This window comes from Neofelis nebulosa, chromosome 12 (genome assembly GCF_028018385.1).
Source record: "Neofelis nebulosa isolate mNeoNeb1 chromosome 12, mNeoNeb1.pri, whole genome shotgun sequence".
In the NCBI taxonomy this organism is placed as follows: domain Eukaryota; kingdom Metazoa; phylum Chordata; class Mammalia; order Carnivora; family Felidae; genus Neofelis; species Neofelis nebulosa.
Window position 1 is genome coordinate 52,551,194 of NC_080793.1, and position 26,940 is coordinate 52,578,133.

The following is a 26,940-nucleotide window of genomic DNA, read 5'->3' on the forward strand; positions in this document are numbered from 1 at the left end:
ATATGTCTATTAAATATCAATAAATCTCAGAAAAAAGAATAGAAAAAAATCATAATTAAGAGAATAGACCAGTGCCAAAGTATTAACAATTGTACATATAAAAATAAAATTATAGTCCTCCACAAATGTTCTCACTAAAGAAGCAAGAAATTTATATGCCCAAAACATCTTACTAAATATTTTCAAAGCAAGCACATATTGGTAATTAAATGATTTAAGCCTCCAGCTAAATGTTGTTCTTTGGCTGATATTTATTTCAGAGCTAACAAAAACCATTGAGAAGATGGAATTTGGCATATGACTCTCACATATAAGCACATTAACAAACTTATATCAGGGCTCAATCAAATTGAGCAAATACTTCTAGGAATTTCCCTTATGGGTTTTATTCAGTTACTAGGAGGATTCAAAGCCTCAGTTATGCCACATATATCCAGGCCACACGCTCAGAGCACTTGATTTTACCCCAGGTCAAAATTCCATATTCAAGACTAGATCTAGAACAGATGGCCACTCCACCTCTTCTAAAATCTGGTGTGCCCTATGAAAAATGAAAAGACTAAAGGGAACATAGATTCCACAACAGGGCCAGAACAAACATTGTTGTTATTAATACTACTAATAATATTCATTAGGTACTTTGGTGTACATGATACACCCGGATAAGCTCTGTACAGAATGAGTCCTAGTCATTACAATGTTCCATGTAGGAACCATTCTTTATGCTCTTTAAGGAATGTGCTTCTTGCCTTCACAGAGTCTTCAATCTAAGCAGTGATTATGTGTCTAATACCTTTCTTGAGCCAGATATAAAATCAATTCCATCAGTTCCCCAATGAACCCTATTGCATGCCAGTACTTTGGGGATAATGAATGACAATATGTTCAGTGGGAAGGAGAACTGTGCAAAGGCAGGAATGAACACACTACGGGGAAAGCTGGAAAGAAGAGGAGAAGGAGATTAGATTCAGAGCAAGAAAGGGTCAAATTACAGAAGGTTTTAAATTTTTAGAAAGCTTAGATCTAATACAGTAAAGATTTAGGAAGTCATTGATGGTATGTAGCCTCAGATAGTGGCTCCTGAGTATTTCCAGCTGGTCCTAGGGCCATATGCACAAGGAAGTGAAGGATGATAGTCATCTCATTTCTCAGAGCCAAATGTCCAGTCTTTTCCAATGTTTCTGGTTTGGCATTAGTTTGCTGGTTGCCTTTTATTAGAAAAGTGGATTAAACTGCATAAGTAGTGCCAGTATTAACTACATATTGGCCCTAAAACACAGTTAAGAAAAACAAATTTCAAATTACCATTAGGGTTCTATGAAACACCAAACTATATGTACTGTTATATAGATTCAATTGATAAAAACAATTTAAGGCAGCGTTTTAAAAACTGTATTATGCATAATAATCACCTAACAGTAAATTCAGGTTATTGGCCCCACTCCCACCAAGATTTTGATTTGATAAATTTGGAGTCCCAAATTATGCATTTTATTTAAAAGGAATATACCCTTATATGGATCCTGAGAAACTTAACAGAAACCCATGGGGGAGGGGAAGGAAAAAAAAAAAAAAGAGGTTAGAGTGGGAGAGAGCCAAAGCATAAGAGACTGTTAAAAACTGAGAACAAACTGAAGGTTGATGGGGGGTGGGAGGGAGGGGAGGGTGGGTGATGGGTAGTGAGGAGGGCACCTTTTGGGATGAGCACTGGGTGTTGTATGGAAACCAATTTGACAATAAACTTCATATATTGAAAAATAAATAAATAAATAAAAGTAATAGAATCACCTGATTCCAATGCAGCTAATCTAATACCAAACTGAAATAAAGTGGAAAAGTTCTGAAAGAGTACTAAAAATGGCTTATCAATACCTTTTATATTTTCCTACTATGTAATGTTACTCAAATTACAAAGACATGAAACCATAGAAATCCTGAATTTATCTATTAAGACATTTATACTTTACATAATTGGTGAAAAATATGAAGGATTAATAGGTCACTCTTCAACAGTTAAAAATTAGATACTTTATCATTAAATATCATTCAAATCATTAGACAAAAATAAAAACTTTGTTTTTTTAAAAGACAACTTTTGCTAAGTTACTTTCTGTGAAGAAGTATACCTATTACAATATCACAAAGGTTATTATAGACTTCAGTGTGTAACAGCCATATATGTAGTCATAACATTCATTTTTCTATTTTTAAAAGTTCTGGTTATCAACTCTTTTTAAAAAGGACACATTCAAAGAATATTTCAGGAAAAATAATAATTTGTATTCAAATAAATCTTACTATTACATATTTCATATTTTTTATATCTTGGCTATAAATGCAACAAACAAAACCCTAATGTGAATATAAAACAAGAAAACAAAGGCTTATGAAACTAAAAGTCATAATAAAAATGGTTTTACATCATGAGTAATGACAATATTCAATGAGAGTGCTATTCATAAGTTAAACAGTGAGACTACTCAACAAGTATTTGGAAGAAATGACACTTTAAATCGGGAAAAGGTAAATTATGTTTATTAAAATTAATACTCTGCAATCATTTGGGGTCCTCTGAGGCAAGGCTTATTGTTTGACTTTATATCAGTTGAAACCTTTGTTAAAAGAGATAAAACACATAAAGTGTTTTATTCCATTCATTTTGTAGATATTTTTAAAATGAGAAAACTCCCAAGGTATCTATGATTTCCAAAGAAACAAAGTAAGGGATTTGTTCTAAATGGGGTACTAACAGTGGTATAAAATTTTGTAAGCAGGAGGGGCCAAGTTGGTGGAACAGCCTGAAAGTTCTCAGCTTCTCTCATCCCTGAAATGCAGCTAGATCAGCACCAAACCATTTTGCACACCTAGAAAATTGACCTGAGGATTAACACAACAATCTGCATAACTTGAACCACAGAACTGGCAGGTATGCAGTGTGGAGAGGTGAACTGGGGGAGACAGAAGCTGCAGAGGGCAGGGAGCTGTTTTTGTGGAGAGAGGACACAGAAAGAAGGGAGAGTCCAGGAAAAGCACTCCCCCTGAAAGAAGCTGAGAGAAAGAGTGACTGAACAAGAAAGGGAGAGAGGAGAAAGCAGAGGGTTTCAGTACCACTAGGACTCTATCAACAGGGGGAAGCAGTGTTGAAAATTCCACAGGTCAATACCTGGCCATGCTCTGGTGGGAAGGGTGAATCTCCAGGAGCAGGAAGTGAGGTCTGAGGGGTCTGTGGGCCACACGGGGAGAGGTGGTTCCCTTGCTAGGAGCACATTTGGTAGAGGCTGTGGGGCCTCCCCACAGGCAAAGGTCCTAGTGATCCTGGAGAATAGCCACGTTTGCTGGGATTGGAAAAAAGATGCCAGGGGGCAGTGAAACCTGGTGCCAGCTGCGTGTTGTGTTTTGCCATAATTTCTAAACCTCCGCTACCTTGCAATCCCACAAACTTTTCCTGGGGCAAGCAGGCACCCAGCCACAATCACTGAGCCTCTGCAGCAGCATGACCCTATGATGTTCCCAGGGGGAAGCTGGCACCTGGCCATTGCTCCACAAGACCCTCCCCCAGAGGGGCATAGTGGGTCCATCAGGCTGGGCTCTCAGAGGTGAGGGGTTTGGAAACACAGCCCCATATGAGATATAATTCAGGAAGGAGGTGCTGCCTAGTGGGCCGATGCTTGGATGCAGTCAGTGTAGAAGCAGAGAGTGGATGGGAGCCGGAGACAAAGTTAGGGGTTCTTGATTGCTGGTTAGTGAGAGTGCAGAGTTCTGATACCAGACACTGGAAAGTTGGGTGACTCCATTTTTACCACTTGTGCTCATGTGCATACCCCTGCACGCATGCCACAATGATCCTCCCCAGTAAGTTACGCAGTGCCACCTACTGGAGAACAGACCTGTAACACCAAGCCCTCCCCAACTGCACCAACCAAGCTCAGCCCTTAGAGGACCACCATAAGTCTCCCCTCCTGCTTGGTGTATGGACTATAAAGTGCTGTATAGTTATACTTCTAGGGGAAATTGTATGTAATTTCATTCGGATTTCATTCTGCTCACTGGTCCTATTTGGGTTTTTTTGGTTTTGGTTTTTGTCTTTTCTTTCCTTTTTCTTTTCTTATTCTTGGATACAGAAAGAGAAAAAAAAATTTATTTTGTGTTTTTAAATTAAAACATTTTTTACAGTTTTTTAATACTTTTCTTAATTCTGTTACTTTCTTCATTTCATTTTATTTTATTCTATTGTATACATCTTTAAAAAAATTTTTTTACATTTATTATTTTTTGATAGACCAAGAAAGACAGAGCACAAGTGGGGGAGGGGTAGAGAGAGAGGGAGACACAGAATCCAAAGCAGGCTCCAGGCTCTGAGCTGTCAGCACAGAGCCTGACACGCACAGAGCCTGACATGGGGCTCAAACTCACAAACTGTGAGATCATGACCTGAGCCAAAGTCAGACGCTTAACCAACTGAGCCACCCAGGCACCCCTGTATACATCTTTTTAAAATTTTAAACATTTTCTTACTTTTTTTTCCCTTTGCCTTTCCTTCCCTTTTTTCTCTATTCTATCAAGCTTTTTCCAACAACCAAACCAAAACACACCTAGAACTAGCTTCCTTTATAAGAATTTTTCTGTTGTTTTTAATTTTTTAATTTTAATTTTCTATTTTATTAATTCTTTTCCTTCCTCCAAAATGACAAAACAAAGAAATTTACCCCAAAAGAAAGGGCAGGAAGAAATGACAGCCAGGGACTTAATCAACACAGATATAAGCAAGGTATCTGAAGTAGAATTTAGAATCACGATAATAAGAATACTAGCTGGGGTTGAAAAAAAGCATAGAATCCCTTTCTGCAGAGATAAAAGAAGTAAAATCTAGTCAGGATGAAATTAAAAATGCTATAACTGAGATGGAATCTCAAATGGATTGATGGTGGCAAGGATGGATGAAGCAGAACAGTGAATCAGCGATATAGAAGACAAAATTATGGAGAATAGTGAAGCAAAAAAAAAGAGGGAAAGTAAGGCAAAAGAGCACAATATAAGAATTAGAGAACTCAGTGACTCATTAGAGAGGAATAACATCCAAATCATAGGAGTCCTAGAAAATGAAGAGAGAGAAAGAGGGGTAGAAGTTTTATGTTAGCAAGTCATAGTGGAAAACTTTCCTAACCTGGGGAAAGACACAGACATCAAAATCCAAGAAGCAGAGAACTCCCATTAGATTAAAAAAAAACCCAACCAGTAACAAGGCATATCATAGTCAAATTCACAAAATACACAGACAAGGAAAGAATTATGAAAACAGCAAGGGGAAAAAGTCCTTAATCTATAAGGGAAGACAGATCAGGTTCATAGCAACCCAATCCACAGAAACTTGGCAAGCCAGAAAGGAGTGGCAGGATATTTTCAACATGCTGAATTGGAAAAATATGCAGCCAAGAATTCTTTATCCAGCAAGGCTGTCATTGAAAGTAGGAGAGATTAAAAGTTTCCTAGATAAACAAAAACTAAAGGAGTTGGTAACCATTAAACCAGCCCTGCAAGAAATTTTAAGGGGAACTCTCTGAGGGGAGAAAAGAGGAAACAAAACAAAACAAAACAAGACCAAAAGCAACAAAGACTAGAAAGGACCAGAGAACATCACCAGAAACTCCAACTCTACAGGCAACACAATGGCAATAAATTCATATCTTTCAGTACTCACTGTAAATGTCAATGGGGTAAACTCTCCAATGAAAAGACACAGGATAATAGAATGGATAAGAAAACAAGATCTATCTATATGCTGTTTACAAGAGACCCATTTTAGACCTAAAGACACCTTCAGATTGAAAGTAAGGGGGTGGAGAACCATCTATCATACTAATAGTCACCAAAAGAAAGCCAGAGTACCCATACTTCAATCAGACAATCTAGATTTTAAATTAAAGACTGTAACAAGAGATGAAGAATGGCATTATATCATAATTAAGGGGTCTATCCACCAAGAGGATCTAATAATTGTAAACATTTATGCCCCCAATGTGAAACACCCAAATATATAAATCAATTAATCACAAACATAAAGAAACTCATTGGTAATCATACCATAATAGTAGGGGACTTCAACACCCCACTTACAGTAATGGACAGATCATCTAAGCAGAAAAGTCAACAAGGACACAATGGCTTTGAATGACACACTGGACCAGATGGACTTAACAGATATATTCAGAACATTTCATCCTAAAGCAGCAAAATACACATTCTTCTCCAGTGCACATGTAACATTCTCCAGAATAGATCACAAAGTGGGACACAAATCAGCCCTCAACAAGTACAAAAAGATCAAGATCATACCGCGCATATTTTCAGACCATAACGCTATGACACTTGAAATCAACCACAAGAAAAAAGGTGGAAAGATAAATACTTGGAGACTAAAGGATATTCCACTAAAGAATGAATGGGATAACCAAGAAATTAAAGAGGAAATTAAAAAGTACATAGAAGTCAATGAAAATGATAACATGATAGCCCAAAACTTCTGAGATGCAGCAAAGGCAGTCATAAGAGGGAAGTAAATAGCAACCCAGGCCTTCCTAAAGAGGGAAGAAAGGTCTCAGATACACAACCTAACCGTACACCTTAAAGAGCTGGGAACAGAACAGCAAATAAAACCTCAAACCAGCAGAAGACAGGAAATAATAAGATTAGAGCAGAAATCAATGCTATCGAAATAAAAACAAAACAGTAGAACGGATCAATGACACCAGGAGCTAGTTCTTTGAAAGATTAACAAAACTGATAAACCCCTAGCATGTGTGACCAAAAAGAAAAAAGAAAGGATCTATATAAATAAAATCAAGAATGAAAGAGGAAAGATCACAACCACCACTGCAGAAATAAAAACAATAATAAGAAAATATTATGAGTAGTTATATGTCATAAATTGGGCAATCTGGAAGAAATGGACAAATTATTAGAAACATATAAACTACATAAACTGAAACAGGAGGATATAGAAAATTTGAACAGACCCATAACCAGTAAAGAACTTGAATTAGTAATCAAAATCTCTCAAAAAATAAGAGTCCAGGGCTGACGGCTTTCCAGGGGAATTCTACCAAACATTTAAAGAAGAGTTAGCACCTATTCTTTTGAAGCTGTTCCAAAAATAGAAAGGGAAGGAAAACTTCCAAACTCATTCTATGTGGCCAGAACTACCTTGATTCCAAAAGCAGACAAAGACCCCACTAAAAAAAGGAGAACTACAGACCAATTTCCCTGATGAACATGGATGCAAAAATTCTCAGCAAGACACTAGCCAACCAAATCCAACATAACATTAAAAGAATTATTCACCATGATCAAGTGGGATTTCTACTTGGGATGCAGGGCTACTTCAATATCCATAAATCAATCAATGTGATAAATCACATTAAGAAAGAATATGAACCACATAATCCTCTCAATAGACACAGATAAAGTATTTGACAAAATACAGCATCCTTTCTTGATAAAAGTCCTCAGGAATCTAGGGATAAAGGATCATACCTCAAGATCATAAAAGCCATAAACAAAAGACCCACCGCTAATATCATTCTCAATGGGAAAAAATTCAGAGCTTTCCCCCTAAGGTCAGGAACACGGCAGGGATGTCCACTCTCACCACTGTTATTCAACCTAGTATTGGAAGTCCTAGTCTCAGCAATCAGACAACACAAAGAAGTAAAAGGCATCCAAACTGGCAAGGAGGAAGTCAAACTTTCACTGTTCGCAGATGACATGATACTCCATATAGAAAAGCCAAAAGATTCCACCAAAAAACTTCTAGAACTGATTCATGCATTTAGCAATGGTGCAGGATATAAAATCAATGCACAGAAATTGGTCACATTCCTATACACCAATAATGAAGCAGCAGAAAGAAATCAAGGACTTGATCCCATCACAACTGGACTAAAAACCATAAAACACCTAGGAATAAACCTAACCAAAAAGGTGAAAAATCTATACACTGAAAACTATAGAAATTTCATAAAAGAAACTGAAGGAGACACACAAAAAAAGGGAAAAATATTCCATGCTCATGGATTGGAAAAACAAATTGTTACAAAGTCGATACTATCCAAAGCAATCTACATAGTCAAAGAAATCCCTATCAAAATAACACCAGCATTCTTCACAGAGCTAGAAAAAATAAACCTAAAATCTGTATGGAACCAGAAAAAATCCCGAAGAGCCAAAGCAGTCCTGAAAAAGAAAACCAAAGCTGGAGGCAACACAATTCCAGACTTCAAGCTGTATTACAAAGCTGTAATCATCAAGACACTATGGTACTGGTACAAAAACAGATGCACAAATCAATGGAACAGAATAGAGAACGCTGAAATGGACCCACAGACATATGGCCAATTAATCTTTGACAAAGCAGGAAAGAATATTCAATGGAATAAAGACAGTCTCTTCAGCAAATGTGGTTGGGAAAACTGGACAGCAACATGTGGAAGAATGAAGCTGGACCACTTTCTTACACCATACACAAAAATAAACTCAAAATGGATGAAAGGCCTAAACGTAAGACAGGAAGACATCAAAATCCTAGAGGAGAAAGCAGGCAAAAACCTCTTTGACCTCAGTCACAGTAACTTCTTCCTCAACATGTCTTCTGGGGCAAGGGAAACAAAAGCAAAAATGAACTATTGGAACCCCATCAAAAAAAAAATGCTTCTGTACAGCAAAGAAAACAATCAGTAAAACTAAAAGGTAACCGATGGATTGGGAGAAGATATTTGCAAGTGACATATCAGATAAAGGGTTAGTATCCAAAACCTATAAAGAACTTATCAAACTCAACACCCAAAAACAAATAATCCAGTGAGGAAATAGACAAACGACATGAATAGACACTTTTCCAAAGAAGACATCCATCCAGATCACTAAGAGACACAATGAAAAAATGCTCAACATCACTCATCATCAGGGAAATACAAATCAAAACCACAAGGAGAAACCTGTCAAATTGGCTAAAATTAACAACTCAGACAATGACAGAGGTAAGAGGAACACTTTTGCACTGCTGGTAGGGATGCAAACTGTGCAGCCACTCTGGAAAACAGTATGGAAGTTCCTCAAAAAATTAAAAATAGAACTACCTTATGACACAGCAACTGCACTACTAGGTATTTATCCAAAGGATACAGGTGTGTTGTTTCGAAGGGGCACATGCACCCCAATGTTTATAGGAGTACTATCGACAATAGCCAAAGTATGGAAAGAGCCCAAATGTCCATCAACGATTGAATGGGTAAAGAAGATGTGGTATACTATACAATGGAGTATTACTTGGCAATCAAAAAGAACAAAATCTTGACATTTGCATCAACACGGATGAAGTAGAGTGTATTATGCTAAGCGAAATTCATCAGAGAAAGACAAGTATCATATGACTTCACTCATATGTGGAATTTAAGATACAAAACAGATGAACATAATGGAAGGGAAGCAAAAACTATAAAAATATGGAGGGGGACAAAATACAAGAGACTCTTAAGTATAGAGAACAAACTGAGCGTTGCTGGAAGGGTTGTGGGTAGAGGGATAGGCTAAATGGGCAAGGGGTAAGGAGGACACTTGTTGGATGAGCACTGGGTGTTATATGTAGGGGATGAATCACTGAATTCTACTCTGAAATCATTATTGCACTATATGCTAATGAACTTGGATGTAAATTAAAAAGTAAATAAAAAAAATAAATTAAAAAAATTTTTAAGAGCCAATTTTTAGAGGAATAAAGAATACAAATAATAGTGGGGTTATTAGGGGAAGGAGACAGGAAGTAGCATTATTATTTTATTGTATAGTTAAAATTTTCCTTTTATAAAGATTCCATAAATTGAAAATATATATTTAAGTAAATTTCTAGGGCTATGCTATGTCAGTTCCTTTAAATTTTTTAAAAACATTTTTATGTTTATTTATTTTCGAGAGAAAGAGAGAGGAGAGCCACAGCACAAGCAGGGGACAGGCAGAGACAGAGACACACAAAATCTGAAGCAGGCTCTAGGCTCCAAGCTCTCAGCACAAAGCCTGATGCGGAGCTCAAACACATGAACTGTGCCTGAGCTGAAGTCAGACGCTTATCCCTATACTTATTTCATCCATCCCCCCACCCACCTCTCGCCTAGTAATCATCAGTTTTTTCTCCAAGTTAGGAATCTTGTTTTTTTGTCTCTTTTTTCTTGGTTCATTTGTTTTGTTTTTCAAATTACACATGAGTGAAATAATATGGTATTTATCTTTCTCTGACTTTGCTCACCTAGCAATATACTCTCTAGGTCCATCCATGTTGTTGCAAATGCAAGATCTTATTCTTTTATATGGCTGAGTAATACTTCATTGTACATCTATATACCACATTTTCTTTATCCATTCATCCACTGATGGGACACTTGGGTTGCTTCTATAATTTGATTATTATAAATAATGCTGCAATAAGCATAGGGGTCCATATATTTTTTCAAACTAGTTTTTCATATTCTTTGAGTGAATACCCAGTAGTGGAATTCCTGGGTTATATGATAATTCTATTTTTAATTTTTTGAGGAACTTCCATACTGCCTTCCACAGTGGCTGCACCAGTTTGCATTCCCACTAATGGTGTGTGAGGGTTCCTTTTGTCCACACCCTCACCAAAACTTGTTGTTTCTTATTATTGATTTTAGCCATTCTGACAGGTGAGAGGTGATATCACACTGTGGTTTTGATTTGCATTTCGCTGATGATGAGTGATATTGAGCATGTTTTAATGTGGTGGCCATCGGGATATCTTCTTTGGAGAAATGTCTGTTCATGTCTTCTGCCCATTTTTTAATTGGGTTACTTGTTTTCTTGTGTGTTGAGTTGTATAAATTCTTTATATATTTTGGATACTAACTCTTTTGGATACTAACTAAATGCAGATATGTCATTTGCAAGTATCTTCTCCCATTCAGTAGGCTATCTTTTAGTTTTGTTGATGGTTTCCTTCACTGTGCAGAAGCTTTTTATTTTGATGTAGTTTCGACAGTTTATTTTTACTTTTATTTCCCTTGAGTCATGAGACATACCTAGAAAATGTTTCTATGGCCAATGTCAGAGAAATTATTGCCTGTGCTCTCTTCTAGGATTTTTATGGTTTCATATCTTACATTTAGCTCTTCAATCCATTTTGAATTTATTTTTGTGTATGATGTAGAAAAGTGGACCAGTTTTATTCCTTTGCATGTAGCTATCCTGTTGTTCCAGCACCATTTATTGAAGAGACTGTCTTTCCCACTGCCTAGTCTTGCCTCCTTTGTTGAAGATTAATTGGCCATATGATCATGGGTTTATTTCTGGGCTCTCTATTCTATTGATATATGTCTCTATTTATGTGCCAGTATCATACTGATTACTACAGCTTTGTAGTATATGACATGCCAGTTTTTAATCATGCATGCCTTCTGAAGGACACAATGGCATGAGAACTTAATCTCATCAAAAATTGTTAAAAAAAAAAAAAGAAAAAAGAACAGTGTGGTTACAGGAGAAAAGAGAGAAAGAGTCGCTTTCCCACTGTAATCAAACTATTTTGGTGATTATTTTTAAAGGCCAAAGAACTATCATTAAAATCTCACATTTCTGGGGCACCTGGGTAGCTCGATCAGTTGGGTGTCCAGCTCTTGATTTCAACTCAGGCCATGATCTCATGGTTTGTCAGTTCGAGCCCCGCATTGGGCTCTATGCTGACAGTGCAAAACTTGCTTGGGATTCTGTCTCCCTCTCTCTCTTTCCCTCCTCCACTTGCTTTCCTTCTCTCTCAAAATAAAGATAAACTTTAAAAGAAATCTTACATTTCTAATGGAAATTTAACTTGATTAGGTAGTGATCATTACTTACCACATGCCAACTATTTTGCAAGGCACCAGGCAGATGTTGTGAAGGTAGAAATTGATAAAACATTGTCTTTGACTTTAAAAGACTCATAATCTCTCTAGTGGCGATGGATTCCTTTCCTAGCTACAATACAAGGCAGAAGAAAAGGCACCACATAGAGGTGTAAATGACTTATAGTGGGACTGAAGCAGCAGAGCAATCACCAGATTCCTGGTCCTCAGTGCCTGGTGTCTCTGAAACCAAAGCTGCTCTTCCTCAGCTCTCACAGAAGAGTTAAGGGAAGAGCTCTGTCCAAACGTATGGGGCAAAACTACAAACCACAGGCCTAAAAGCTTCTTATAAAAACTTTCAAACAAACCACCTGTATCCTTCCCTTCTCCGTCACCCTCAGTGGTTCCTTATAGCCAATTACTGAGCCTTTCTGGGGATTCTTCAGCTGTCAGATAATTTCTAGAGAGTACAGCCTTGGCGGGCACTTAGGTTTGTCTTCCTTTTTTTCTGCTAAGTCATTTACCATTCCTTTACCCATTCCATGTATGACAGGCTACGGACTGGGGTTGAGGTGTCTCTGAGCTTCAATAAACCTGGGACAAGTTTCTGATTGTTCCTGCTGGATTTTCAAAAGGAGAGTAGAATGGAAATGACTTAATTATTTCATCTTAGAATCTGTCTTGATTATGTGATTACTGCAATTTCATAACTGAACTAACATTAAGAAAAGAATATTAGGGGCGCCTGGGTGGCGCAGTCGGTTAAGCGTCCGACTTCAGCCAGGTCACGATCTCGCGGTCTGTGAGTTCGAGCCCTGCGTCAGGCTCTGGGCTGATGGCTCGGAGCCTGGAGCCTGCTTCCGATTCTGTGTCTCCCTCTCTCTGCCCCTCCCCCGTTCATGCTCTGTCTCTCTCTGTCCCAAAAATAAATAAAAAACGTTGAAAAAAAAAATTTAAGAAAAGAATATTAAAAACAGGGTAGAAAATTTTAAGCTCAAGCTATAAAACCAGATCTGTTATAGACAAAAAATGAACAATGTGGAGAGTAAGGTAGAAGATGTTTTATGGTTTTCAGAAAGCAGAAAGAAATCACAAAGTATCCCAAATCATCTCAAGTAGGCCGCCACCCTGCCTGAACTAAAGCACGAGTTAGTAAACTGCAAATAATTCAAACCTTCACAAAGATGGTGAACTCCTCCACTTTCTCATTGGCTAAGAGCAACTTCTTTTGTGCACCTTCTAGGGCCTGCTCACTTTTCAGTGCTAATCCTTGAAGATGCTTGGATGCTGCTGTTTCAATTTCTGCCATTGCAGATTCGGTCTCACTTATTTTTGATACTAGGAGACCAAGCTTGACATCCTGCAAAAGACCGGTAATCACAGAATAAAAAATAATTCATAAACATATTTAGAAGATTTAGTTATTCATGTTAGATAAAGAAATGACTTCATGATTCTTTTTATGTATGTGTTTGTTTTTATTTGGGTTAAATTGATGGCTGTTTTGTTTATTTTCAATAAAATATGGTGAGCACATATTCTCATATATTTATCATCAAAATTAGTTTGTTTTTAAAAAATTATAAATCATTAAAGACATGGAAGCTATTTTAGACCAAAATATCTCATATGTCAATGGAAATATTTAATTAGCTTATAAGTTTAGGTGGATCTAAAAAATTTATATCCACTTTTGCCAGTTCTTAATAGTAGTGTTCATTTAAAAGACATTATCAAGGAGCACCTGGGTGACTCAGTCAGTTAAGCGTGCAACTTTGGCTCAGGTCATGATCTCATGGTTTGTGAGGTTGAGCCCCACATCAGGCTCTCTGCTGTCAGCATGGAGCCCTCTTCAGATCCTTTCTCTCCCTCTCTCTCTGCCCCTCCCTTGCTTGTGTGTGCCTTCTCTCTCTCTCAAAAATAAACATTAAAAAAATGAAAAAAAAATTATTAAGATACAAAATCTGTTTCTCTAATATAGCATTACCTTTAATGTTAAACAAATGCTTAGTGTTTCATGTAGAGGTTTGAGCAGTTTTGTTCATAGTAATTTTGGGCAGAAAAAAATTACAGTTTTAAAAATGAAAAAGATATGGCTATATTCCATTTCTAAGCTAACATGTCTGAAAAGCATACCTTTTTTTCTAATTCCTCTTTAGTTTTTTGATACATCTGTTCAAACTGTGACTTCTCCTTTACAGCAACACTGAGTCTCTGTTTTAGTGAATCAATTGACACCTTCCTGTTGGAACACTCTTCAGTTAGTGTCTTCACCTACATTAAAAGCATAACGATAACTATTATTGGTAAAGCCATTCTAGGAATATACTCTATTTGTTTCAACAGAAACCAAATGATTCATGAATAAGTCTAATTTCATTTATTTTCTCATAAATGATATCACATTTAAATAATAAGAGCAAAAAATATAAATGATATCAAATTCAAGTAAATTAGATTTGGAGAACTCACTATGAATGAGACAAAAATCCTTAAATCAATAGCAAAATGAAAAATGCACAAAAAATGTATGAATACAATACTAATTTTAACTATGTTTCCTTTAATTACTAACCTTAACCTCCTTAAGCAGGGGATTGGTTGTCTTGAATTCTTAAGTAAGTCATGGATAACTTTCAGTTCTATCTCCAATATAACATGTACTTTTTAGGATAAAATTAAATAATAATGTAACATAGTTATTATACATTTGAAAGAATAGTTTTTCTTTTTTCATTTAATGCCACTAAAGATATAATTACTTATACACAGATTCTAAGACTATATCTGAAATGATTATTAAAGTTTAAAAATCAGCAAAATTTCAGTGATAACACTGAAAAAACCTAAAGGAAGTAATTATAATTTATGTGGGTGTGTGGGAAGAGAAAGAGAAAGAAAATCCACATGCATTTGTCTTGCTCATGTAAAATTTTCTTTCTTAAATCCATTTGAGCTAAGAGATACTTACATTTTTATCTCCAACAAGAACTCTCTCTGGAGTGGATAACACTTAGTGAATGCCAGAGCACAAGCTGCTTTAGGAGTTGTGCAAATAGCACTTTTTTTTTTTTTTTTTAAATATCTCTTAGTCAGCAAATTGCTGATTTCTACTTTGGGGCCAGATATACAACTATGTTAAATAAAGCTCTCTCCCTAAGTATACTGAATTAAGTGTATCAAAGGAAAAAGTACACTTTTAAAAAACTGTGGTAAGTACACTTTTTAAAGAGCTTCTGGTAGTTATTGGTTATTACCTTTTTCACTTAAAAATATATGCTTGATTCTATCATAAATGTTAGTAAATTAAATAAAGCAAATAAATAATTTATAAATTGTATAAATTCAACTTTAAAATGTTGAATAAAATGTAATTATATACCCAGAAACATTGAAAGTTTTAAAAATTAGACGTGATTATCCTCTCATGGCATGTTTACAAATACAAAGAGAACGTGTGACTATATTATGTATGACATTTTAGAGTTTTGAATTTTAAAACAAATAACGTACTTTCAGATCAAACAATGTAATTATGTAACAGCAGACATGTATTCTATGAATATTTTCTAGGAATTTATTAAGACTGAATATTCAAGTTAAGAAGGTAAGAGAAAAGTGGTATTTTCTAGTGTCAGAGAACATAAAAATTGATACCTTTTTTTCAAGATTTTCTAACATTTCATTAATACTCTCATTACTTTCCAAATTTACTTTCTGTCGAAATTTCAAGTCCTCTATCAAGTGTCTTTTCATGGTTATATCCCTCTCCATTCGAGATATCCTTGAAGGGGAAAAAAGATATTTTATAAGAGAGCTAGAAAATACTTAATTTTTAAATGCTAACTGATATTAATTGCAAATTAATAAGATATTTGCATGAGATGGAGTACTGATCTATTCATACTCTGTGTACTTATAAAATCTAAAATCCAGTTGTGACTGGTAATTACAGTATAATATATATGCATGAAGGCATAAAAGTAGAAGAACTGAGAAAGACTGACAAAATTTATGAAAAATTAAAATTATTATATTTAGGGGTGCCTGCGTGGCTCACTTGGTTGAGCATCTGACTATTTTGGCTTGGGTTGTGATCTCATGTTTGTGACGATCAGCCCGGTGTTGGGCTCTGCACTGGGAGCCTGCCTGGGATTCTCTCTCTCCCTCTCTCTCTCTGCTCCTTCCCTGCTTGCACTCTCTCTCAAAATAAAAGATAAAAAAATAAAATAAAATAATTATATTTAAATTATATTATTGCATTGCTCAGAAAAATCAAACTGATATTCAGAGATCATTAAAAAGCATAGCACTGATAGAAAATAATTCTGTATTTTAATAAACAAACAAATGTAAAATCTTATGATACAAAAACACTAAAATTAGGCGTTGTATCTTCTAATTTAATATCACGTACGATTGAACTGACATATCAGTTTAGCTTAAGTTGATGACAGATATGAAATGGTAGCTGCAGTAACAACTATTACTGTGCCTACTAAATCGTTAACAGGTAACATTTACTGAGTGCTCATTAGGTGCCAGTCTCTGTTACAAGTACTTTACACGCTCTCTCTTAATCTTCACAAGAATTTTACAAGCTAATACTATTAAACTGAGATACAGAGCTGGCAGGTAGAGGAACTAGGATTCAAAGACTATTTCTCTAGGGCCCTCACTATTAGATAGTAAATAAGACTGCCTCTTATGCTAATAAATAAACTTGAAGATACTTTGTCTACAAAATTAACCAATATTTTTGTCAGTAGTTGCATCTGTTAATATCACTTCTAAGTGATCTTCACTTAAAATGTAGTATATATGTATCTGCGTTATTTTGCTAATACATATGTATATATTCTCAAATTATCCGGGACAGACTGGCATTCCACCTAAACATGTTATCACCCCCTAAGCTCTCATACATCTATTAAATATACAGAGAAAATCATTTTGATTCAGTGAGATAGGACATTTTAAACCCCTTTTTGTTAAAAAACAACAACAACACATACAATACAAACTTTTGTAATCTTCCATTTATTTTAGAGACCAACAAAAACTTTCCTTTTCTTCCACCTTAGCTTTATAAGCTTAGGCATTAAATCCAATTTGAGATCAACCTACATATATAATTTTGGTCAAAGAATTACCACATTCAGAAGTGTTTTGTTCGTAGTCTTTAGGTCGTTAATTTATATACATTCAAAATTAAATGGTTACTTCTAAGAAGGAAAATATAACTTTAAATATTCTTACTCTAATTAAAAATATTAAATAGCTTGTCATCAACTATGCTTATAGATAATATTCCTTGAACTTTCATCTTATTGAGGCTTAAACATGAAGGAAGGAAAAGCTAATTTTTAACATGGGGTTTTGTTTCTTGCGTGCAATGTTTAATAGAGTTAACTACCACTAGGTGGCACCAAATACAATGGATAAAAATATCAAGAACATACTTTTCATGCATTTCCTTTATGTGTTCTTCTTTTGCTAGGAGTTCAAATTTCAGAGACTTCACATTTGAGGACTGTTTAGTGAGCTCATTAGTTGCATTCTAGATTAAAAACACATATAAAATCAAATAAACTTTTCAATTTTTGGTCAAATGCAGCATCAAAATAAATGCCATTCTCATGAAGAGTAATAATATTGAAATAAATATGATTATAATTAAGAAGGGCATTTTATTTTTTTATTTAAAAAAAAAAATTTTTTTTAACGTTTTATTTATTTTTGAGACAGAGAGAGACAGAGCATGAACGGGGGAGGGGCAGAGAGAGAGGGAGACACAGAATCAGAAGCAGGCTCCAGGCTCTGAGCCATCAGCCCAGAGCCCGACGCGGGGCTCGAACTCACGGACCGCGAGACCGTGACCCGAGCCGAAGTCGGACGCCTAACCGACTGAGCCACCCAGGCGCCCCAGAAGGGCATTTTAATATACTTGTATATTTTAATATTTTTAAATGGTTTATTTTATATGTTTTAACAGAAGTACTATGGTATACTAGATTTTCATATAACACACCAAAACCACAAAAGAATGCCATCATATAACAATTACAAAAAGTACACACCCAAAGTACTTTCTGAGGAATAAGGACTATCTCTGTAAAATGTAAATGTGCATGTGATTAATTTAGTATTTTGATAGGCTAACAAGATCACGTGAAATGAAAGCTTGATTTACTAAGAACCTGTTATAACAGACTAAATGTGGTCACAGATACTTTGCTGCTCCTCCCATCAAGAGGGATCCATCTTCTAAACCTTTGAGCCTGGTCTGGTCTGGCCTGTGATTTGCTTTGACCAAGGCAAATATGGCAGAAATGACATTATGCAAGTACCAGCTGCTGGGCCTAAACCCTTGCAGCTAAACCTTTGGCTCTTGGAATGCTGCCTGGGATCACCTTGCAGGGAAGACAGAGGAAAGGCCATGGAGGAGTACTGGGGTATCCCAGCAGACAGCCTGCAGACCAACTCCCAGGCTGTGAGTGAGGCTATCTTGGAACTTGCAGTCCAGGTAAATCCTTGAATTAAAAGAATGCAGGCATATCAGAGAACTCAAAAGAGAGAAGTAAAAGAACTGCCCAGTCAACCCACTGGATCATAAGAATTAATAAACTGCCATTGTTTTGAGCTGCTACATTTTAAGATAGTTTGTTAGACAGTAATAGATAACTGATAAGGAATCTTAGGGATACTAAATACTTCCTTACTTGAATTTATTGATCATACTATTTATTATTAAAATATTCACGCATAAACATGAGTTTTTCAAAGCAGAACAGCTTTGTGGTATTTGTTAACACACAGCCCAAGAGCCAGAGGTACTAGTGTATCAGGAACCCTAACTTTCAATTTTGACTCAAGTGCTAAGTAAATAAGTAATCTGACACATTGCCTAGTGTGTCTGATTTTATAGTTTCTCCACCTACAAGACAGTAATAACATACATTAAGTTACTTGTTAAAATTTAGAAGTATTAACTTGATATAAATAGAATAAAATATGATAGCTTTAAATATATTTGGAATAGTTATTTTGCTAATCTTTCTTTGTAACTACAATCAATTGTTTCTGTTAGCTATTCCCAGGTTTGACTGACTCCTGCTAAAAAAAATTGTAAATCTGTAAAGATGAAACCATTAATCATGAAACCATTGCTCACACCATTTAAATACAAGTCAAATTCATTAGACAGACTTTAAATATCTTATTGGTATAGAATATGTGAATAAAATTTTTGAAATAATTTTAACTTTTACATTAAATATATAAATTTCTTAAAAACTTAGGCTTAAAAACCTTAACATGGCAAGTAGACTGAATTTTAAAAATTTTGATTAAATGTTTGTGTTAATGCAATCTAAATTTCCAGCATATATGATGTGCATTGCCAGAATAAGATATTCCACACTAGTGAATTTAGCAGATAATTGAAGCTTTTGCTTTAATTATTAATCTTAAATTCTCTCTGGAATGATTGTTCACTCACTTAGAAATATGAACATCTATAATTACTTTAAGCTAATAGAGATACTTCTATATAGCTATACATTATAATCACTGTATTAATTATATATATTATATTGCTGTATTATAGTATCACTATATCATTATATAGTCATGTCTTTTGGAACTATTATGATATAAATGGCAACTTACCCCTACTCTAAATGGTCCCAGAGTGCTGTTTTTCTAATTTTGTGTTTTTACCTTAACATTTTAATATTTTCTTTTTCTCTGTTGCTCTATTGGTCTGTTGGTCGACATTTCTTGCTCTTCCCATATTCCTGACTGAAAACAATCATCCTGCCCCTTAATATGCCTACTTCTCATTTGCTACTTTTGAGATATTTTCGGCTCAGAAGTTAAACAAACAGACTTACTAGAGTGGTACTTAAAATAAAAGACAACAGGCAGTAAATGAAGCCTGACAATATCTTCAGTGGAATAAATTAAGTGGATTTTAAGGTAGTTGTTTTTAGACTTAAGGCTGTTATTTTAGGTGACTGAAAATGCTATAACTCTGGCTTATGGATAGTTGAAGGATTACTGAATTACAGTAAATAAAACAACACCAGCTTGATATATACTTTTTCTAGAATCTCTAAATCTCAGACCCACTTCATTTGATCCTTAAAAATCCTATGGAGTGGGGAGAAAGGTATGCCTGCTTTCAACCTCTGGAGAAGTTATTTCCTCAGTAGAGTCCCATAAGAAGTTAATGCACAAAGAATGATCAAAACCCAGGGCCTCTAGCATTTTCCATTTCTACTATATCTGCAGCATGACCTCAAATCTGGAGTAAAACATGTATGTCAAAAATGTCACAATGGTAAGAATCCATCATGGTTAGAGCTTTCCTATCTAAGTTTGTTAAACATTTTTTTTTTTTTTTAAATTTCAGAGTGTAATGAATGAAAGCATTGACTCTGAAGTCAGATGGACTGAGTTCTAATCTCAGCTCTATCACTTAGTAGCTTAGTGACCTTGGACAATTAACTTACCTTTTGTGTCTCTGCTTTCTCAAAAGTAAAATAGAATAACAGACCTTATTTCACAGGGTAGAAATGAAGATTAATGAATTACTATTTGTAAAGGACTTAGAACCAGCCTGGCAACAGGTCACATATAAAGGAACAGTAGTTTAAAAACAACTATGCTTCATTACGAACTTACTGGGAAACTGGAAAAGAACACGGTATATATCAAAAGGGATGCTTTCAACAATCAAGAAGTCAAAGAATCACAAATATAAATTAGAGTACTATTCAATTCAAAGTGTGTATATAACTACAAATAAACTAATACAAAATAATGGTATATATATGTACATACATGTATGTATATTGGTATATTGTATATGTATATGCATATATATAACATTCACTGGAAGGAATTTGTATGTCTCTAAATATTTGATCATCTATCTATATAAAGTTGGGTACCATGAAGAAACATATCTAATATGGGTAAAAATGAAGATACAGAAAATACACATGAGCACTCAAATGATACTGAATGTATCACGTATATCTGAGAAGTACACCTAAGAGTTTATACAGAAAAGTCTAAAGTTACTTGGATAAAATAAAAAAGATGTATATAAGCCTTCAATATATACAAATCGAACCAGTTTTTCTAAAAATTTAGCATAAAAACATCAACTAGAAAAGAAGTCATTTCTTGGAAAACTATTGTGCTAACGATTTGATATCTGTCATAGGTTGAATTGTGTCCCCTCAAAATGTATATGTTGCCATTTTAACCCCAGAACATCAAAATGTCACTGTGTTAGGATAAGGCCTTTATTTAAAAATTTTTTTTTCAACGTTTTTTATTTATTTTTGGGACAGAGAGAAACAGAGCATGAACGGGGGAGGGGCAGAGAGAGAGGGAGACACAGAATCGGAAACAGGCTCCAGGCTCCGAGCCATCAGCCCAGAGCCCGACGCGGGGCTCGAACTCACGGACCGTGAGATCGTGACCTGGCTGAAGTCGGACGCTTAACCGACTGCGCCACCCAGGCGCCCCAGGATAAGGCCTTTAAAGAGGTAAGTATAGTAAAATGAGGCCATATCAGTGGGCCTTCATCCAATATGACTGGTATCCTTCCAAGAAGAGAAGATTAAACACAGAATCACACAGAATGAGGGATTACCATGTGAAGACACAGCGAAGGTGGCCATCTACAAGGTAATAAATTCTAAAGACTCAGAAGAAACCAAACCTAATCGATACCTTGATCTTGGAATTGTGGACTCCAGAACTATGAGAAAAAAATATTTTATTATTTAAGTCACCCAGTCTCTGGTATTTTGTTATGGCAGACCTAGCAAACTAATAGAATATCAAAACAGAAATTTGTAGTAGCACAAAGTATTATGTACGTTAAGGTACTGGTCTTCTAAGGTATTTCCATATTAAAACATGAAACAAGACAAAAGTAGAGATTTATCCTTTTGTCACGGGCCAGTGTTCCAGGACTGCAGGCTACTCATGGACACTTCAAGTATACATCAAGTGTGGTCTAAATGCTCCAGGCATCCTCATAGTCCTACCTTTGTGATTCACACATTCCTCCAAAGTGAAAGAGAGATTTATATACAGGTAAAAACTGACACCATGGGGGGCGCCTGGGTGGTGCAGTCGGTTAAGCGTCCGACTTCAGCCAGGTCACGATCTCGCGGTCGGTGAGTTCGAGACCCACGTCAGGCTCTGGGCTGATGGCTCGGAGCCTGGAGCCTGTTTCCGATTCTGTGTCTCCCTCTCTCTCTCTGCCCCTCCCCCGTTCATGCTCTGTCTCTCTCTGTCCCAAAAATAAATAAAAAATGTTGAAAAAAAAAAAAAACTGACACCATGGGAAACCATAAGGTAAATAACTTATAGATATTGATATGGGTCTATTATTTCCAAAAATTAAGTTAGGACATTAGCAGTATGTAAAATCACATAAGTAAAATATAAGTCGACTTAAAGCTATTAATAACTTAAAAAAATTTAGAGGCCAGATTAGGTATTATTGGATCCAACATTCTATTTTATCTTATTGAAAACTAAACTTTTATTAGGAGCATGAAGACTTAAATGTAAGAAGAATCATAGAACCATGAATTAAAGCCTCTATGATAGTATAGTAACCTAACACTGTATAGTAACCTAACACTGAAATGTTCAATTTGTACATTTTATTCCACTTTTTCACAGACAGAAATGCATTTTAAGAAGATACATACACATATACCAAAACTTACGCAACTATTTTTTCTCATGTTTCTATTACACAAGGTATTTTAAACTTATAAAATGTAGTAGTTGAGGCAAGTTATGCACACAAGAACTGTCTGAAGATGATGGTATTCAAGAATTATCTAAATTAATGCCACTGTGTATATCTCATTCTTATTAACAAAGCAAAATATTTTCAAGTAATGATACAATCATTTACTTTAAGCTTTATACTATTTTCTACTTAGCAATCCTTCATTTAAAGATATTATTGGAGAATGTACGTATCATCTTTTGAATTAAAAACAACTGAGTCTGTTTGATAATTCAATATTCTAATACTCTCTTAACAGTCACAGGTACTCTGTTCCTAATGTATTCTGTGCATGTCCAACCAGAACTTCCTTTCTAGTGACTCTCACTACAGTGATGGTCCCAAACACACTGTCTTTTTAGCTACCAGCTAGCAATCCCCACTGAACAAAATAATTAAATACGTGAGGAATAAATGAGCTTGTTTTAAACAGTATGAAAATAAACTTTGCAATTAGAAGTCACGAATCCTGTTTCTTACAAGGTAATTCTATTTAAACTAACGTCAGCCTTATTTTTAAGTTGTTGACAGTTTCAATTGGACTTAGATAGAATTCTTTATAAACGAAAAGAACACTGATTGTCATTCTTACTCTCAGGCGTAACTCACTGAAATCTATTATACTAACCCACCTTTGCTCAGGGCTTCTCCCTCCCTCCACTTCCCTCCTCCTTCCACATTTCCAACCAACAACAACCAAATTAAAATAGTAGCAGTTGTGTAGAAGGAAGCAATTCAACTTATGTAGATACAGAAAGGATTCTGTTCAGTGCAGGGAGGAATGGAGGGCAGAGAGGGAGTTCAGCAGTAGAAGAGAAATGACAATGGCCAGTTTCTATCACCATCCTAGGATTTCATGGTGTCTTGTCATTTTTCAGAGAGTAGTGTTATGAGTTACCATATAAGAATCTACTAGGCTAAAACAGATCAAATATAGAATCAATAATTTTTGGATTATTTATGCCATAATTTACCCTTAGTAGAATTTTAAAAATTAGCATCGATATAAACCTGTCTTTAAGGATTCACTAACTTAAGGGGCACCTGGGTGACTTAGTCGGTTAAGCATCTGACTCTTGATTTCGGCTCAGGTCATGATCTCACGGGTTGTGGGTTTGAGCCCTGCGTCTGGCTACATGCTGACAGCGTGGAGGCTGCTTGGGATTCCCCCTCGCTTCCCCTCCCCTGCTTGTGCTCTCCCTCTCTCTCAAAATAAATAAACATTTTTCAAAAACCTAATATATATTTTCATGTTTAACAAATTTACAATCACCTTTAGTTTACACTGCAATTGCTTCATCTCCAAATCCATGCTCCTTGAAGGACCAAGTGATGTAACTTGTATCCGTGGAACTATTACTCGGGAAACTTCTTCTGCCAAACTTGTGATTTCAGATGAGGACTCCAATTTCTTCAGTAAATCTTCTTTTTCCTTCCGAAGGTCAGCCAAATCCAAATTTAGCTTCTTTTTTAAAAAGAAAATAAATATAAATGTATTATAAAAATAATTACCTTTAACCTAACAATTATCAGCATAAAATTCTAATGCTAAAGAGTGAAATTAATTTTAAAAATAGTTATCGTCAAAACTTTACAAAGATTATAACCTTGACTAGTTTTTGCTTCTGGTCGTAGGGTCTGTAAAGGTTAAAACAAAATGGACCAGCTGTATCTAGTATCTTTTGGTTGGCTGGTCTTTACTCATGATGTGATATTTCTTTGACCTCACATAGACATGGCTGAGCCAGAGATTCACATATTTGATAACCTTGACTTCAGGGCTGATGTACTTAACTGGTAAAAGCCAAGCTGGAGCAGGACAGGATAACAGATGTTAGTTGTTTATTCCATTGGGTAGGTCTTACTATCCTATATGGCAGCCAAAACGTTTCTCATTTAGTAACATAAATGTTAAGTCCAATTAGCAGAAGAGGCTTATTAGAGATTTAGCTCAAATAAATAGTGTGCAAATTCACTTAGTCTTATGCATCTGACTGTTGACAAGTCCTCTTTGTAATATTAGCGTAGAATTGCACTAAACTCCTTACATTTGAATTTTTAATAACATCAACATTTTACTAAGAGACATACCTACCGGTAATGTTTTTATGAAATAGTGTAGAAGAAATGGTCTTAATGTCAGCCCTTCTTGTTCACCAATCTGCAGTCAGCAGAATGCCACCAAGCTATAATGGCCTAACAACTCACAGCTCCTTAAGAGGTAACTGCATTACTATTTTATGATTCCAAAGAAGCTTATAATATGGTAGTTTAACATAAGGAACAATTAGATAAAATGGTACTGAAATCTCTCAGGGGGCAAAAATCTTTCCTTCTGAAAAACTCTAATGAGAAACAGCAAAAGATGTAGTCAACGTGTACAGTAATATAAATATGGGACAAAATAAGTTATTTAAGCATTAACACTACATATAAACATGACTTTTACAAACTATATGAACAATTGCATATGTGTTTGTGTGTATATGTGTATAGTATTAAATATGAATATTTCAGATACTAGATTAAAAATTAGGGCTTGATATATTTGATATTATATTTTGGTGAAATAAGTATGTTTCAGTGAAAAAATATTTCTTTGATTATATTTGAACTTATTTAAAAAATATTTTTAATGTTTATTTTTTGAGAAAGAGACAGAGTGCAAGTGGAGAAGGGGCAGACAGAGATGGAGACACAGAGTCTGAAGCAGGCTCCAGGCTCTGAGTTGTCAGCACAGAGCCTGCCTGACATGCGGCTTGAACTCACGAACTGTGAGATCAGGACCTAAGCCAAAGTCAGACACTTAACCGACTGAGCCACCCAGGCACCCCTGATTATATTTGAACTTATGATCTAAAGGTGTGGTTCTATATATTTTCAGGGAATATTCATTCATGGATTGTCTCAAAAGTACCTAATAATTAGTATCTAAAAGCAACCTTATAGTTTCCCTAAGCCTGAAAATCTTCTGGTTATCTCCCAAGCCTGAATCCATTTCCCTCCTTGTTTATTAATTCTCTATGTCCAATCAATTGTCAGGTTCTATAAATTATGCAATGCTTCTCATATTCTTTCCCTGTGCCACTTTCTTAATGAAGACTCTCACTATCCTACTAAGACTACTGCAAAGCCCTTCCCCTTGCTGCAATCTTCCGTCCTTTGAAATCATCTTTTATACAACTTTCTAAAACAACACTGGCCTCCTATTCCTTTATTCGAAAACCTTTCAGAAGCTTCTCACCCCAAAAGAATAAAGCTCAGATGTTTGTGGTTACAATAAGGCTAAGATTTAGCTTCAACTTGTTTCAGTTACATATCATCTGAAGTCAATCTTGCCTGCCATTCCCCAAACCAATGCCATTTCTACATTGATGACTCTACACATGGTGTTTCCTTCTGCTGAAATCTTGCTCATGCTTAAAGAAGAGTTTAGTAGTTCCTCCTTTATGAAGGCTTCTGTTCTTTCTTCCTTTTTTTTCTTCAACAAAGTAGCTTCTCCATTCTCTTATCTCCCATTGCTCTATGCCTGTTCTTCAACCATGAACCCTAGTGAATCCTTGAGAGAGGACTGTGCCTTTTTCCCCTATGTATTCCCCAGGCTATCTAAAAACAATGCCTTCTTGGAGCACCTGGGTGGCTCAGTCAGTTGATCCTCTGACTTCGGCTCAGGTTATGATCTTGCAGTCTGTGGGTTTGAGCCCCGCGTCGGGGTCTGTGCTGACGGCTCAGAGCCTGGAGCCTGTTTCGGATTCTGTGTCTCCCTCTCTCTCTGCACCTCCCCCACTCGCACGTTGTCTCTCTGCCTCTCTCTCTCTCTCAAAAATAAATAAACATAAAAAAAAATTTAAAAACAATGCCTTCTGTATAGTAAGGACCAAAAGAAAGTTTCCAAAAATTGAAGTCTTGCTATTTGTAGCATGGATGGTGCTATGAAGACACATCAGTTTCAGTTTATATTTATAATCTATTAGTTTATCACTATATAAATTAAAATACACTTTTATTAGTAAGGTAATGTTATCAGCATTTACTTAGGTAGTGTGCATCGGAGCATTTATCAATCCTGAAGTTAATGCTATGCATCTAAATTAGACTTTCTGAGATTTTAATTTGGTATGACATAACTCATGGCTACAATTCTATGTGGAATTGTAGGCAACACTGAAAACTAAACTTTGAGGAGGTTCTTTTCTTCCCCCGAACAGCACTGGTGGCTTCTCTCAT

General features: G+C 35.7%; 1 protein-coding gene across 4 annotated transcripts in view; it reads right to left on the reverse strand.

Annotated features, from left to right (window-relative positions):
- Positions 1 to 26,940, reverse strand: part of CNTLN (centlein) — a 315,313-nt gene that overhangs the window by 35,880 nt on the left and 252,493 nt on the right. For 3 of the 4 annotated variants that reach the window (XM_058695263.1, XM_058695264.1, XM_058695262.1), the window contains exons 19-23: positions 23,987 to 24,178; positions 17,345 to 17,442; positions 15,540 to 15,666; positions 14,019 to 14,156; positions 13,057 to 13,242 (exon numbers count right to left, since the gene is read on the reverse strand). In XM_058695263.1, the coding sequence (XP_058551246.1) occupies positions 13,057 to 13,242; positions 14,019 to 14,156; positions 15,540 to 15,666; positions 17,345 to 17,442; positions 23,987 to 24,178 (741 nt within the window). Of the gene's footprint in view, positions 1 to 3,163; positions 3,316 to 13,056; positions 13,243 to 14,018; positions 14,157 to 15,539; positions 15,667 to 17,344; positions 17,443 to 23,986; positions 24,179 to 26,940 lie in introns of all 4 variants that reach the window. The other variant, XR_009251688.1, reaches the window with a different exon arrangement.